The 16,572-nt window shown below is 48.4% G+C and overlaps 1 protein-coding gene across 1 annotated transcript; it reads right to left on the minus strand.

Moving 5' to 3' along the window:
• Positions 1–797: 797 nt before the first annotated feature.
• TMEM52 (transmembrane protein 52) lies at positions 798–12,638 on the minus strand. The gene is made up of 5 exons (XM_083752845.1): positions 12,405–12,638; positions 8,202–8,245; positions 7,749–7,793; positions 3,276–3,445; positions 798–1,928 (listed from the first exon to the last, which is right to left on the minus strand). The coding sequence occupies exons 1-5, from the start codon at positions 12,465–12,467 to the stop codon at positions 1,480–1,482; spliced, it is 771 nt and encodes a 256-aa protein (XP_083608971.1). The 5' UTR covers positions 12,468–12,638; the 3' UTR covers positions 798–1,479.
• Positions 12,639–16,572: the final 3,934 nt, after the last annotated feature.

Below are 16,572 nucleotides of genomic sequence, written 5' to 3' on the forward strand. Positions count from 1 at the left end.
AGCTGTGTAAGCATCTGGGAGTCAGAGATGCGAGTGGGCATCAGAGGGAGGGAGGGAAGGAAAGAGGGACAGAGGCCAGTGTTGCCCGCGGCACCCCTGACCATCATTCAAGGCACCCCAGGGTGCCACGGCGAACAGGTTGAAAACCACTGACATAAGACAAGCCAGCTGGATGAGGCCAATGGCCCATTTAGTCCAGCATCCTGTTCTCACAGTGGCTGCCTGTGGGAAGCAGGGCATGAGGGGATCAGCACTGCAATTCCCAGTACCTGTTATTCAGAGGCATACAGCCTCTGACAGCAGAGGCAAAGCATAGCCAACATGGCTACCTGCCACCGCTGACCTTCTCCATGAATTTGTCTAATCCTTTTTAAAGCCACTCAGGTTGGTAGGCATCACTGCCTCCTGTGGGAGCGAGTTCCACAGTTTAATATGTGCTGCATAATTTTATGAACTGCTATTGTGTAGCCTCTTTAACTTGCCTTTTCTCTAAAGACCTCTCCCAAAAGGTGAAGTCAGCGGAGGGATTTACTATGGACTAGACTAGCACCAATAACAACTGAACAAAAACTAAACACTGGGGACTATCCCTTCTTAAAAGGGCTTAGTGAAACGTGTTTCCACTCGTTATATGAAGATATGTCACAGATCCTCTCAAACAGGTCTTCACTTGTTTACTAAGCATTCCTTAGAGGGTGATTTGTCAGCCTGTATTTCTTAAGAAACACCCCCCTCCCTTGATTAAAACACACACACGAACAATTCACTATTCCCAAAGGCACAGGACACATTAGCATTATATGTATATATTTACATTTCAAACCAGACATTTCTTTTTTTGAGGGAACTGAATCTTTGGAACAAAACTGGACAAATCTCTTCAGATTTGGATAGGGATAGTTGCTTAGAAAGGGGTTTCGGCCTTTCAGATTAGACCAGTATTATCAAAACCTCCCACCCCCCCTCCCGCACCCCCCTCTACCTACAGATAAAACATGGAGCATTAAAACAACCATCGGAGTCAAAGGTCGTCAGCCGTTACATAGCAACGAACCCAGTACTTCAGCAATTTGCTGGATAGTTCAATCTTCTCAGAAGAAGGGAGCAAGAACCTGTATTCGGTTTTGCCTCGTTTCTTCACCTCACCACAAGGGGAACAGGTCTCTGTTGAAGCCCAACCAGCGGCCATTTCCCCTTGCCTGGTCACATGGTGTCCTTTCAAGAGCAGCTCTTCTCCACCCCCACCCAGTCTCCACAGCCATATTAAGTCCAGAGCATCGTTTTTCACACTCGCATGCAGAGAGCGGTATTTTTAACCTGCCGTTCCCTTCGGTACCCTTGAAACGTCAATGGAAAGTTATAACAACCGGCAGCAGACATTCCTTCCATGTAACAGGTCTCTTCTGACTCTCTCCAGGCTAACCAAGTACATACACAGTCAGGTTTCTCATGCCCAACAGTTCTTCCCACTGGGCTGGGCTACGGTTGCGGCTGCTCTTCTGTGGAAGCTTCCGGAACCCCAGGGCTTCCTTGTACTGCCTCAGGGTTGTTGTTTGACAATGTCTCAGGGTTGTTGTTTGACAGCGACTCAGGGTTGTCATTTGATGACGTCTCAGGGTTGTCGTTTGACGACGTATCAGGGTTGTCGTTTGATGACATCTCAGGGTTGTCGTTTGACGACGCTTCCGGCGGCGTCTGTGGCTGACTTTGTTCCTCAGGGGCTGTTTGTTCCAAGGTGCAGCTGTCCAGTTTCTGGACAACAACTGGAGTCTCAGTGCAGGGCTTGGCCATCTTGATGGCCTCGTCGTAAGATGGCGGCATTTCAATGGCATACAGGCTGTACGCTGGAGGGCTTGCCATACTCCTATCCACCTCTCTGAAGGGCAGGGGAAGTGGGAGGTTCTGAGGATACTGCAGAGAGCTGTATGCTGCAAAGGGAAAACACAGAAAAGTGTTCATTTTAGGAGGTCAGCATAACAAATGTTCAACAGAAGGGATGGTGAGAAGGCAGGTCCCTGGACCATTCACAGGGCTTATTTCAGGTATTTTAGGATACCTTTTAGGGCAAAGGTGGTGCACAAAGAACTGTAGAGTTGTAAGGGAGCCCCCCTCCAGGGTCATCTAGTCCAACCCCATGAAATGCAGGAGTAACAGCTAAAGAATCCCTGACAGATGGCCATCCAACCTCTCCTTCAAAACCTCAAAAGAAAGAGAGTCTGTTTCATTGTCAAACAGTTCCTACTGTTTAGTCACAATCTCCTTTCTTGTAATTTGAATCCACTGGTTCGGGTCTTACGCTCTGGAACAGAAAACAACATGGCTTCCATGAGGCGACCCTTCAGATACTTGAAGATGGCTATCCTATCGCCTCTCAGTCTTTTCTTCTCCAGACAAAACAGACCCAACTCCCTCAACCGTTCCTCTTAAGGCTTGATTTTCAGACCATCTATCATCTTGGTTGGCCTCCTCTGCACACATTCCAACTTGTCGATATCCTTCTTAAACTGTGGTGCCCAGAACCCAGAACTGGACACAGTGTTCCAGGTATGGTTTGACCAAAGCAGAATAGAGGAATACTATTATTTGCCTACATAGCCTAAACATACTTCACAACAGGGGTGAAGATCCTTTTTCAGCCCAGGTCAGGGCTTTGATCTCCCCACAACACAGGTCAACTCTGACTGATGTGCGAGACCACTTATTTGTCAAATTGCCCAAAGCCCTGATCATGTCAGGTGACTGAAGTTGACCCATGGGGCGAGAGGTCCACTTCACCAGCACATTCGCCGCAGGGAACCCACTGGCAAAGTGGCAGCCAAGGAGATTCGAACTCTCAGCTCATCGGCGGATGGGGCAGTAAGTCAATCTTGCTCTCTTGAAAGGGTCTGCTTTGCCAGAGGGTTTTCTGCAGAGATGCTGTGGCAAAGCAGCACCAAGCAGGATTGAACCCCGTCCGCCTCTGCTGACATCACTCAATGATGTCAAGAAGATTGGCAGGTGGGTTTGGCGACCCTCCTGCTGTGCAAAGTCGAATTCCAACGAGGCAAAAACACTCAGCAGAGTAGGGCCTGCAAGGATTGGGGCCCAGGGAGAGAGCCAAAGGATAGGGCTTGGTGGACTGCTTTTGGACCTTTGGTTCCCCCACCAGTGTACATATTGAATGAATGGATGAAAACAACCCATCTCCACACTGTTTTCCAGCTGCAAGGTAGGATAGAGTTCTCCCTCACTTCCCCTCCCACGGCTCCCAAAATCTGGGATTGCCAAATACTCACAGGTGACGGTGCTGTGGGCGGTGCTGTCGTGGTCCATGGGGATGATGGTGAGGTCGTGGGCATGAGGCGGAAAAGTCTGAATCGGGGGCCTCTTCTTACGGCAGCAAAACCGGACACAGCTGGCGCCTATGCCGCACAGCAGCAGCAGAAACACTGTGAGCAGGATGAGCCTGAAGGAAAAGAGGCAGAGCCCCACATCAGCCAACGGACCCTGCAGTGTAAGCCCCCATGATATTTAGCAAGGAGGACGTCTGCTGCAGTCAAAGCACAGGGAACTGAGCAGGGGCAAAGAACCTCAGGCTTGGGAGCTGAACTGAAGCTCCCAGGTCTCTCTATTTGGCCCTTGGAACTCCCCGCAGGCCACACCCCTTCAGTGGCCTGCTTTGCACCCTCCTTGAATGTTTCTGTCTGTCTGGGATATGTCCTTCAACTCTGAACATGTCTCTTGCTTGTCTGGATGGAGGAGAGAGACTGGGTATATATGTCCGTGTGGTGTAGAAACTAGCCTAATGCGCAAAAGTAAATTTACATGTGTTGCTCCAACCAACTTCTGCCTCTGGCCCCACCCACCACTGCCATGCAGCCCCCCACCTAGGGCTGCCTAGAAGGGAATGAACCCTCAGCACAATATGGCAAGTGGGTCAATCTTTCTGATACTGGCATATGGCGTTGTGGCCGATTGCTGCATACCAAAAGCTGCTTAGGGAAATAGGGTATGCTTAGTGCGCCAAACACTTTAATGAGTATTAACAACTACGAGACAGTGTGGTGCAACAGTTAGAGCAGTATTTCTCAAACTTGGGCTCCCCGGCTGTTGTCGGGTTACAACTCCCATAATCCTTAGCTAGCAGGACATGTGGTCAGGGTTTTATAAGTGCTGGAAACCGCCTAGAGTGGCCAGGGAAACCCGTCCAGATGGGTGGGGTATAAAGAAATTATTATTATTATTATTATTATACACACACACACACACACACACACACACACACACACAACAGCTGGGGGCCCAAGTTTGAGAAACACTGTGTTGGAGTGTCAGACTAGGAGCTGAGAGACCAGGATTCAAATCCCTCCACTCAGCCATGAAGCCAACTGGGTAACCTTGGGACACTCACTGTCTCTCAGCCTACCCTACCTCACAGGGTTGTTGTGCAGATAAAATGAGAGGGGAGAGAGCAATGTATGCTACCTCGAGCTCCTTGGAGGAAAAGGTAGTATAGAAATACTCAAAACCAGTAAGTAATAACAAAACCCTCTTTTTAACAAAAAAGTATTTTCTATTATGTTTTTATGGATGCCTTTTGCCAATTTTTTCCTTCTACGTTGTATACTGCCTCAATATATTTTTTAAAAAATAAAAATGTTTATTTGCTTTCATGTTTATAATCGGCAAACATAAAAATGTTTCAGTCCAACATTTCTGGATGCAAATCTACATTAGAGGAAGGCAGGCAGTTGGAAAAGTAACCAGCCAATGCCATCGAGACCCCAAATTACTCCCAGGAAGTATGTGAAACGAGAGCTGAATGCCAATCAGATGAGCAGAGAGAAGGCGGCCTCCTTCCACATTCAGCGAGGCTTCAAAAGGCACTCAAAATATGCGGTTCGATTTTCCCCCACCTGCTTCTCTCAGAAGAAAAACATTTACGTTCTCACAGCATCATTGAGCAATAAATCCGTAAGCTGGTCATTCATAACTATGTCACTGGATGACGAAAACTAAACAATTTTCCATGGAGGATCAGATCACAAGATTGTTTTGCAATAATTCACAGAGAGCAGACCTGTCTCGTTATTACATCATGTCCCCTGCCTCCCTGGTTTTAAAACTGCAACGCTGTGGCTCCTCTTTTGGAATCACAGGATGGACATTAATGTAATAGGAGCCTGCTGGGTACTTCAATGGGAGACCTGCGAGCAGGACTTTATCACAAGAGCTATCTCCTCTCCTGTCGTTTCCAGCAACTGATATTCCTATTCAGAAGCACTGTTGCCTCCAACAGTGAAGGCAAGGCATAGCTATGGTAGCTAGTAGACATCAATAACTCACGACTTTTGGCCCTTAATCTGAAGAGTGGTGGCATTTTGGCCTCTTTTATTGGGAATGGGTGTGAGCTTCAGGTGAAGGGCAGCGCACAAATTGTAATAATAATAATAATAATATAATTATTATTATACAGGCAGCAACCATCTTAGGAATGTCCAATTGATGCACGATTGCAGGTCCTTATGCACCTGGAAGAGAGCAGAACAGGGCCAGGGGGCGCTTATGCAAGTTCTGCTGATGCACATGGGGGCTGGGAATAGAAAACACACACGCACACATAATGGGTCACTGTGTGCATATGCAGGGCTATTATTCGGGGGCATGGGGAGGTGCCAGAACTCACCAACCTCTCTCTCCCTCCCTGCTGTGGAACCAGCAATGGTGCCCACTTGAGAGGTGTCGAAACTGAGCTGCTTGCTTCCCCCTCCCCACTTGGTTTTAAAAACCCTCTTAACAAATATAATAAAGTCATAAGGTCTCCTCTGAGTAAAACTTAGCTGAATTCCACTCCTGGGTGTTATAGGACTGGCCATCCCTACTCTATGGAATAGTATGGTCCAGGGAACATTTTTAGCTATTTGTGGACCCATTTGCCTTTTTTAGAGATTCCTGGGGGGGGGGGGGATTGAAACAGGAAGTAGGCGGAGAGAAAATACCTGTTTCTCACCACTGGGCTGGTTTTGCCACTGAGTGGATGATGCAATGAGAGTTTCAGTTGATTACAGGCCAAGCAAGGAGCGATGATAGTTTGACACAGCATAAGCCCAGAGGGCTCCTTCATGTGCCAAGTTCTCAATGGCTAAAGGGCTCCACGTGTCAGCTTGTGAAAGTGAGGGAGTTTTATAACAAAAATGTTCCATGAGAGCAACTGGGGGAAGGAAATATTACTTCATTCCCAACTATGCCAGGATTCTTGTCAAGTGGGATTGCGGCCTGCCCTGTTTTGTTTTCCTTTTCTGAGGACCTAGTAACACATCCTCACCATCACGGGCTCGTCACCACCTGTCCCTAATCGTTACTTATTAGTCAGATTTCCATAGACCTCCAGGGGACAGGAAAGTTCAGAGGTCACCACATGACCTACTAACCTTCCAGCAGCACCAAGTTTTGCGCCTGCTTGTTGTCATTACAGCTAATCTCCCAGGGAAACACCCCTGGCACCATCAAGGTTGGTTTTCTAAGTGCCAGGCGAAATTTTAATTATTATTTTTTTACTGAAGCGTTGAGTGATTTTGTTAAGATTGGCTAACAGTTTTAGGCCTGAGGGCCACACTGAAGCTTGATAGTTCCTCCAAGGGCCACATGCCAGGTGGGGTAACTGTACTGACCAATGCACACATGCAGACAAAAACATTCTGACCCAGAAGACATTTTTTTTCTCCCCATGGCAGTGCTGCTGTGGGGAGATAAAGCAGCATTTTTCAACCTCATCCCAGTGCTGGGCTAGGAGGATAAAAACCTCTCATGCTAGTATGTGTCGGAAAAACAGCCCCATTACAAGAAGGTCTCTTGAGCGCCTTCCTGTCTTCTAAGATTTGCTTGTGGCACCAACAAACCAGAGGGAGAAAAGGCCTCTTTTTCCAAGGCATCAAACACCAGTCCTGCAAAGCCCCTTTCAAAGGGCCACCTTGCAAAGCACTTCAAAAGACAGCCTTGCAAAGCACTCTGCAAAGGATGAACTGGGCAAAGAAGTCACCTGATGTCACGTGTCTGCCAGTTGGGAGCCCCGCCCACCTGTCCAACAAAGGGTGGGGGAGATAGTGATCTGGCCTTCTGCCCAGATCCAGTTCCTTACCTCTGGGGCTTGATTAACCAAAGGGCTGGCTCCAAAGTGCAGCCAAGGGAAGGGATGTGAAATTGGATCCCTGACCCACTGCACACCCAACAAGCTTAAAGAACAGTAACTGTTGCCCCCGGCTCCAGCATCTCCAAACCCTCCTTTAGCATCCCTAAGTAGCTGCTCCAAATTAGTCACACAATGGCTTTATCACAACCTGCTCGTTTCATAATGCACTCGGACTGTGTAACAGGAAAGGTGGTCATTTGTTTATCTACCGGTTGCATTTCTGCTTTGCTAACTTCCTCTTCAAACAGGGCAGTGAATGGAGCTATTGTCAGGATCTGAACAAGGCATGGTCACAAAGTAAACAGAAACGAAATACACACGCTGCCTCTCTTTCTCCAGTATCAAAGGAGAGAGGAAAGAGGAGACGGAGATGGGCTGCTGGATGTGGCCCTCCAGGCCTTTCAATCTGGCCCTCTGTGGTTGCCCCAGGCCACGCCCCTTATTGGCCCCGCTCAACACCTTCCTTGAGTGTTTTTGCCTGTGCAGAACGAGCAAAGTGGGGGCTGAGGGGGAGAGACAATGTCTGCCAGCGACTTCCTGAAACAAATAAAGCCAAGGCCGAAAACTGATCTGAACTCACCAGACATACCACAGGCTTGTCCAACTGGTTCCCTGCTGAGTGCACCTGGAAAATGAAGACAAGGAAATGGGACATCACTCATCGAGTCTCGGATTTTTGATGCAGCTCACACACATGATCTCTCTCTGACTTTTGCGCAACGGAGGACGGGGAACCCCTGGCTTGCCAGATGTTGCTGGCTGCCATTCCCATGGGATGATTCCAGCGGCAGCCTAACTAAAGCTGGAGGGACACAGGTCTCCCAAAAAAACACCAAACAAAAGCAGGCCAAGCAATTATACTTTCCACATCGCAGATGGGGAACTGAAGATAAAAGAAATCCCGGTTGTGTGTGTGGCCAAGGTTAGATGCAAACTAGAAAATTTCTCCCAGGCCTTTCCTTATTTAAATAAAGCTTGCAGATGGAGACACATTCCCGTCAAAGAAAAGCACCTCATGCAGGTTCTTACTCACCCTTGCGGGCTACTGCAGTGGATCTCAGCAAAGGCAGGCAGGGCCTGGAAGTAAGGAAAAGAGAAATAATGGATTTAGAACAGAAAGCTAGAACTAAATGCTGCAGGGACAGAATTCTATGGCTCTGAAACTGAGCCGGGGAAGCCTTTTTCAGCTTGAGGGCCACATTCCATCCGGGACATTCTTCCAAGGCAACAATTGTTAGCGTGGCCTCTGCACAGTACCCAAGTTTCTACGCATGTTCCCACACCCCTCTCTGTCATCTATCCAGGCAAGCAAGAGGCATAGCCCAGCCAGGCAAAAACACTTGGGATGCAAAGCAAGCCTTGGTGAGTGGTGTGGCCTGGGGAGACTTCTAAGGGACCGGTGGGAGTGGGAATGAGCCCCCCAGGCCTGCGTTTCCACACTGCTTGCTCTAAACAACATACCACTCTCACAAGACTTGCCTTATTCTTACTGGATCAAACAAAAGATCCCTCTAATCCACCACTCTCTCATCCAAAAGAGCTAGGAAGATGCTCATGGGATGCTCATGAAAGAGAATGACCAGTATTTCGCAATCCCAGATTTATCAGAATGCATTATCCTGAGGTTTGCAGCTGATGAATAAGGAGGTGAATATACATACAGTGGTACCTCGGGTTAAGTATTTAATTCGTTCCGGAGGTCCGTTCTTAACCGGAAACTGTTCTTAACCTGAAGCACCACTTCAGCTAATGGGGCCTCCTGCTGCCGCTGCACTGCTGGAGCACAATTTCTGTTCTCATCCTGAAGCAAAGTTCTTAACCTGAGGTACTATTTCTGGGTTAGCGGAGTCTGTAACCTGAAGCGCATGTAACCCGAGGTACCACTGTAGAGTGGCAAGGCAGTTAAAACTTTTCGCATCTCTTGTAAGTCCAGCAGCTTTGCTCATATGCAGAGCTAAACCATGGTTGGTTGTAACCATGGTTGGTTCAGAAAAACCATACACGGTCTCACAGATGAACAAACAAGCTAGGGCTGGCCAAAGATGTTTTACTGACTGAGGCAAAGAACAAGGCAGTACTCCTCCTTATTCCACATACAGATGATAAACATGCTACGAATAGACACTTGCTTACTAGTGACAGGAAGAGTGTCCTCCATTGTGCCTGGGGGGTAGCAAGATAGTCACTTTCAGCTTAACTATGGTTTAGAGCAAGGCTTTCCAAATCTGGGTCTCTAGCTATTTTTAAACTACAACTCCCATCATGCCTAGCTAGCAGGACCAGCGGTCTGGGATGTTGGGAGCTGTAGTTCAAAAACGACCGGAGACCCAAGTTTAGGAAACCATGGTTTAGAGTGACATGCAAGCGGTAGCGGGTGGCATGGTAGGGCTGTGCCCCTCTCCTGACCTCCCTCTGTCTGAGCCGTTGTTGGTATACAAGGAACAAAGGTCAGCGCAGTGAAAACTGGCACCTACCACCTCCCCATCTGTTCTGGCGGATGCACATGGTGCTGTTTGCTACTGTGTGCAAGCAAGGCCACTGCATTTAGATTTCAATTTCCAAGAGGTAGCTGTGTTGTGGGCTTGTTGCAGCGAAAACAAAGCCCTGCAGTGCCTGCAAATTTATTATGGCATAAGCTTTAGTGGAGTACAGTCTTATCCGATGCATGCATTGGTATCCTAAATTGCTGTGTGTGTGTGTGTGTGTGTGTGTGTGTAGAGCCAGGGTAGGATTGTGGCTGGACTAAGGACTGGGAGACCAGCGTTCACATCCCCACGCAGCCTTGAAGTTCACCGGGTGACATGTCTCTTAACTTAACCAACCTCACAGGGTCACTGCTTGGATAAAATGGAGGGGCGGGGGAAAACAATTATGCCGCTTTTCAGCTCCTCAGAGGAAAGGTGGGCTATGAAGGAAATTAATACAGTGGTACCTTGGGTTACATACGCTTCAGGTTACAGACTCACTCCGCTAAGCCAGAAATCGTGCTTCAGGTTAAGAACTTTGCTTCAGGATCAGAGCAGAAATCGTGCTGGCGGCAGCAGGAGGCCCCATTAGCTAAAGTGGTGCTTCAGGTTAAGAACAGTTTCAGGTTAAGAACAGACCTCTGGAACGAATTAAGTACTTAACCCGAGGTACCACTGTACACACACACACAAAAAAGTGCTACATAAACACTGAACTTTGTTATTGATTGACTTTGTAAAGTCACCCAATGTAGCTACCCAACCAAGAAGTAAGATTATGATCCATTTTATTGCACATGTCCTGGCAAGCCATTCTTCAGCTGTCCAAACCTTGCCCCCAGCATATTGGAAACTTAAGTTACTTTGAACAGATATGCTGCCGCTTGTGAACATTTTTTGCCCCCAGTATCAGCATTTTAAAAAAAAGAACCTTGTGTTTGTTGTTAGTTGTATACACGTTTTCAGTGATTTTTACTAAGGTGCCTTCAATGATATTTAACCGATTTATTTTCTTGCATCTATATCCCGGCTTCCTTCTGCCATGGAATCTAAAAGCAGAGTACATGGGGTTTGCAGGTAGTCACCCATCCGGCCACTTACCAGACCTTGACCTGCTTAGCTTCTCCAATGGCTACTAACCCCGATGGTTCTGCTCTGCTTCCATTGTCCGAGATAGCCTATGCTCTGAGTTGCTGGGAATCACAAGTTGGACATTGCTGTCCCACTTGAAAATTACCCATTTGGGGCTTCTGATTAGCCAGTAGGAGATCAGTAGGCTACACTAGGTGGGCCACTGGCCTGATCCAGCACTGCTCTTCTTGCATTCATTTGCTAGAAAGGGCAACATGTATAAATTCTTTTAAAGCAAAACAAATATTCCCAAATCTAAAACTTCCAAGTATTTTGCACGGGGAGGGTTATTTTGGGAGGGGGGCAGGAAATAGGTAGCATGTTGTATCACCAGTCAGTTGCTGCTGGGACCACCTACAGCCAGGACTTTAGGGTACATATCCAGCTAACAAGCCCAGAGTCTAAAATTACCCAACTGCACCCCTGTCCAAGACTCCTTTTCAGCAATGGTATACAGCTGAAAATACGAAGCTGTTTACATGGAAGCCTGTTCATTACACCAGGATTTTAAAGGAAAAAATCATGCCTTAGCTATTAAAGTGAAATGTTCAGTATGCATTATGACATGTAAAGCAAAAGACTGATAAAATTAAGAGGGATTCTGGCAAAAGAAAAAAAGAAAGAAATAGGTAGATGATGCAAAAACCAAACCAATTCAGCTTGGAACAACGCAAATGAAAATGCCTTTTGATTCGTGCATATATGGAAGAGGGGGTGCGGCTCCAGCCGTAGACCTGTCTACGTGCAAATCCCGTTCATAGGCTGGGGTGGCCCTCTAGCTGTTACTGAACTACAACTCCCATCAGCCCCAGCCAGCATTGCTCATGGACAAGACAGACGGGAGTTGTAGTCCCAACATCGGGGAGGACCACAGATTCCCCCACCTTTGATTTAGACCAAGAGAACTTGAAGCCCTCCCAACATGATTTCTGGACCACTCGGCTCTGTCAGAACGGAGATTCTGATCTGATTCAATGTATACATCTTTCTCACTTTGTCCTCATCAGGACGGATAAGTCTGCTTTCACCTGCCTCGTTAACAACCAGTCCAGGGGAGGGTTCTGCCTCTGCCTGCTGGTCTCCCTGTCTTGGAAGCCTTAATGGTCACCAGTTACCACTGGTCTTAAGATCTAAGAAGGCAAGACTCAGCAAACCCCAGTAGATAAGGAGAGCTAAATCTCAGGGGTTGTATTCAACTAAGCTCGGAGAGTAGGACCCACTGAAATTCACACACACACACACCCATCTAATTTAGATCCAGATCGTTTAGGGATACTGTGAACAGGATACAAGAAACGTGGTTAAAACGATAGAAAACGGCAGAGAAGGAGGACGGCAGGGAGGGCTGTGCGTGCGAGAAAGAAGAAAGGTCTGAAGGAAAGCCCCCCCCTCCCCACAAAGGGCGACATTCAAACAGAAAAGCATTTTTTTTTTCAGAGCCGCAGACGGAGCCACTCCGATCGGCTGCGGGGCGAACCACAAGCCGGTTCGCAAGCGGCGCGAAGCTATGCTAGCAAGGAAAGCAGGAAAAAAAAGAAAATAAACGGACGATCCCAGCCAGCGATCAGCCCCGAAACGGAAATGCAACCCCCCGCCCCCGATCCACCCACCCACTAAACGTAGCTCACTGCGGCACCCACCTCCAGCAGAGCGAAAAGGAAGATTTTGTAGGAGAAGCAGCTCGCTCGCTGTGCCGCAGCCATGGAAAGCGAAGGGGAGTCGCCTCGCCCGTTCCCCGCTTTTCGCCCGAGGACGCCGAGGCTCTTTTGTCTTTCACGCACGCGGAAAAAAAAACCGCCCCGCGCCCCCTTCGGAAGACACCCAAACAGCCGCTCCTGCGCTTGGCGCGCACTCCTCGGCTGCAGCCGCTTTGCAAAGCGATATCTCTCTCCTCGGGCCCCGCCCCTTCCCCAATTGGCCCCGCCCACTGCTGGCTTTCCCGCGCTTGCTTTGTTCCCCCGCTGGGTTGCTGCAACGGATTAGGATTTTGCAAGCGGGAGGGGGATTTCTTTGCACCCATGGGTTGCTCTCCCTCCACGAGGTTCTGGGGGAGCGGAGGTAGGCCCAAAGCGATGACTCAACGGGGTGTGTGTCTGAGAAAAGTCACCGGTTGAATGGAAACGAAGCCTAATTCCGCCCACCCGGCGCTATTCCCCCCCCACCCCCGCGCAACCCGCAGAGCAATTTTAAGATTGCAGCATTAGGACAAAGGAATTTCAGAGGGGAGCTCCAGCCTTAAATGGCTGGATTTACAAATCATTCAGAAGTTCAAGTCATCATAAGTCAACATTTTTGTGGGTGGGGGGGTATATGCACATATATCCTTATATATGCACACATCCCACAAACGATTTCCCACTAATAACTTTGGTAAATTATTTTAAGTCCTGGGCTTCTAATGCATGCTTTACCCCAGTCCATCCATTTTTGTACATGCTGCTTGGCTGAAAAACTACATGGCAAAATTCAGAGGTGTGTGGCTTTTGAAGGATGGCTGTGGTTTGCTTCACCTATTGTTCCAGAAAGTGTGGATTAGGTAGGCCTGCCTTTTAATGCAAACTGAATCCAATTTCTCCTTAATCCTTTGTTGTACCCATCATTAGTACAGTGGTACCTCGGGTTACATACACTTCAGGTTACAGACTCCGCTAACCCAGAAATAGTACCTCAGGTTAAGAACTTTGCTTAAGGATGAGAACAGAAATCGTGCTCTGGCGGCGCAGCGGCAGCAGGAGGCCCCATTAGCTAAAGTGGTGCTTCAGGTTAAGAACAGTTTCAGGTTAAGAACGGACCTCCGGAACGAAGTACTTAACCCGAGGTACCACTGTACTATGCAGTGTAGACCCACTGAGTAAACACGACTAAGTGAGGCCTATTCCAAGGTTGCATACGTACCACACATTCAAATCACTATTATACCACTTCAACAGCCATGAGCTTTCCCCAAATAATCCTGAGAGCTGTACGTTCCCCATCACAGAACTACTAGGCTCAGCACCTTTGACAAACTATACTCCCCAGAATTCATGGCTGGGGTGGGAAAGCAGTGACTGTTAAATGGTACGGCCCTCTCCTTGAATCTCGTCTCCCCCACAAACTCACTAGAGGGCTGAACTTCTCAGCAAACTGCTTAAGACGCCGAGGAACGCTGCAGCCTTCTGCCTCACTGGTTGATAAGACCCAAGGATTGGCTCACCTTATGCATGCTTTCGCTTGCCAGCTGCTGTGACTTGCATTTGCAAATAAAGCCTTGCCTACTTCACCCTGTAAAATGCACCTTCATGTTGTGCCAGTATATATATACAGACTGCTGGTAATCAGGTAAAGGTAAATGGACCCCTGACCATTAGATCCAGTCGTGGCCGACTCTGGGTTTGCGGAGCTCATCTTGCTTTATTGGCTGAGGGAGCCCGGCGTACAGCTTCCGTACAGAGGGTCTTGTGGCCAGCATGACTAAAGTGCTTCTGATAAACCAGAGCAGTGCACGGAAACGCCGTTTACCTTCCCGCCGGAGCAGTACCTATTTATCTACTTGCACTTTGACGTGCTTTCGAACTGCTAGGTTGGCAAGAGCAGGGACCGAGCAACGGGCGCTCACCCCGTCGCGGAGATTCGAACCACCGACCTTCTGATTGGCAAGTCCTAGGCTCTGTGGTTTACCCACAGCGCCACCCTATGGATCTTTTAAGTGGGAGTTGCTTTGGGTTCGATAGAAGAAGAAGAAGAAGAAGAAGAAGAAGAAGAAGAAGAAGAAGAAGAAGAGGAGGAGGAGGAGGAGGAGGAGGAAGAAGAAGTGTTTAGATTTGATATCCCACTTTATCACTACCCTAAGGAGTCTCAAAGCGGCTAACAATCTCCTTTCCCTTCCTCCCCCACAACAAACACTCTGTGAGGTGAGTGGGGCTGAGAGACTTCAGAGAAGTGTGACTAGCCCAAGGTCACCCAGCAGCTGCATGTGGAGGAGCGGGGAAGCGAACCCAGTTCACCAGATTACAAGTCTTCCGTTCTCAGTGGCACAGGGTCCCAGATTCAATCCCCCAACAGCTGCAGGTAAGGCTGGGAGAGTTCTCTGCCCCAAATCCTTGAGAGCCACTGCCGGTTAGTGTAGACGAGTGAGTTAAGAAGGACTAATGGTCTGATTCAGTGTTAGGCAGCTTCCTGCGTTTCCTATGGAGGGCAGCTGGGATTTCAGAGGTGAGAAAGGAAGCAGATCAATAAAATATTGTCCAGCAGAACCTCAAATGAAATACCTTCCCACAGATATAATTTGTGGGTTGAATTGCTAATAATCCAGCAATGAAAAAGGTGTGTGTAATCACCACAAATCAGTGGAGAATCAGAGAATCAGAATTGTAGAGTTGGAAGGATCACACTAGGATCACCCCTGCAATGCAGGAATGTTTTGCCCAACATGGGACTTGAACCCACAACCCTGAAATTGTGCTCTACCAACTAGGGCACCATCTTCCATTTGTTCTCAACCACCTACCTCCCTTCTTACAACCAGTTCACAGGGTGGCCTTGCCTGTCACCTTCCTCCTCCGTAGTCTCAGTATTACCCTTGTACAACTTGGCAGGGAAGGGGATGGGGACAAAACTAGAATTAGTTGCCTTTTATCTGAACCTGCCATCCGAGCTCCCTGCCTTCTGCCCTCCCAGTCACAAAGCAAACCACCAACCTCTGCAAATCAAAGCGTTTGCTGTTACTGTTTTACGGTGGCTCCATTCCTTCCTGGAGGGGCAAATCCAGAACCCTATAATTGTAGAGTTAGAAGGGACCCTGAGGACCATCTAGTCCAACCCCCTGCAATGCAGGAATATGCAGCTGTCCCATACAGGGCTCGAACCTGCAACCTTGACGTTCTCAGCACCATGCTCTAACCAATTGAGCTAAGTGTTTTATTATAAAGGTGGTGCTGAGGGTTCAACACCTTGGCCGTTCACCTGTGGGGTCTTTCAGGGTCTTGTTCTGCCCCCCCCCAATTTTATTTAACATATACATGGAACTGCTGGGAGAGGTTGCCTGGAATTTCAGGTTCAGTGTCACCAGTATTCTGAAGACAGCCAGCTCTATTTCTCCTTTCCACCTAAATCCAACAAGCTGTCTTGCTTCTAAACCCGTGTCCGCCATCCTAATGGACTGGGTGAGGGTGAACAAATTTAAACCTAACCCAGACAAGACTGAGGTGCTCTTGGGTCAGTCGGAACGCAGAACTGGGAATATGGATTCAGCCTGTTCTGGATGGGGTAACAAGACTCCCCCTGAAGACACAGGTTCGCAGTTCGTATGGGCTTCTGGACTCAGGTCTCTGTGGTGGCTGGGAGTGCATTCTCACAGTTATCGCTAGTGCAACAGCAGCACCCTTAACCTTGAGGTGATTTGGCCATAGTGACACATTCTTTAGTTACATCCCATTTGCATGACTGTAACACACTTTAAAAAGCGCTCAGAAACTTCAGCTGGCTCAAAGAGCCGAATCCAGATTGTTGACTGGGGCTGGTTCTAGGGAGCACACAACTCTCTTGCTAGAACAGCTTCACTGGCTGCCAGTCTGTTTTCAGGCACAATTCTAAGTGCCGGTGATGACCTATACAGCCCTGTGCAGCTTAGGTCCAAGCTCTCTGAAATCCATATTCCCTTGTGCAAACCTGCCCGGGTTTGGAGATCTTCAGGGAGGCCCTTCTCTTGGTCCTGCCACCCCTACAAACAGGCTTGGTGGGGACACAGGAGAGAGCCTTCTTGGTGGTTGCTCCCAGACTTTGGCAAACCCCACCACCACCTCCTCAGAGAAGCTAGACTGGCTCTAT

This window comes from Podarcis gaigeae (genome assembly GCF_964106915.1).
Source record: "Podarcis gaigeae genome assembly, chromosome: 8".
NCBI lineage: Eukaryota > Metazoa > Chordata > Lepidosauria > Squamata > Lacertidae > Podarcis > Podarcis gaigeae.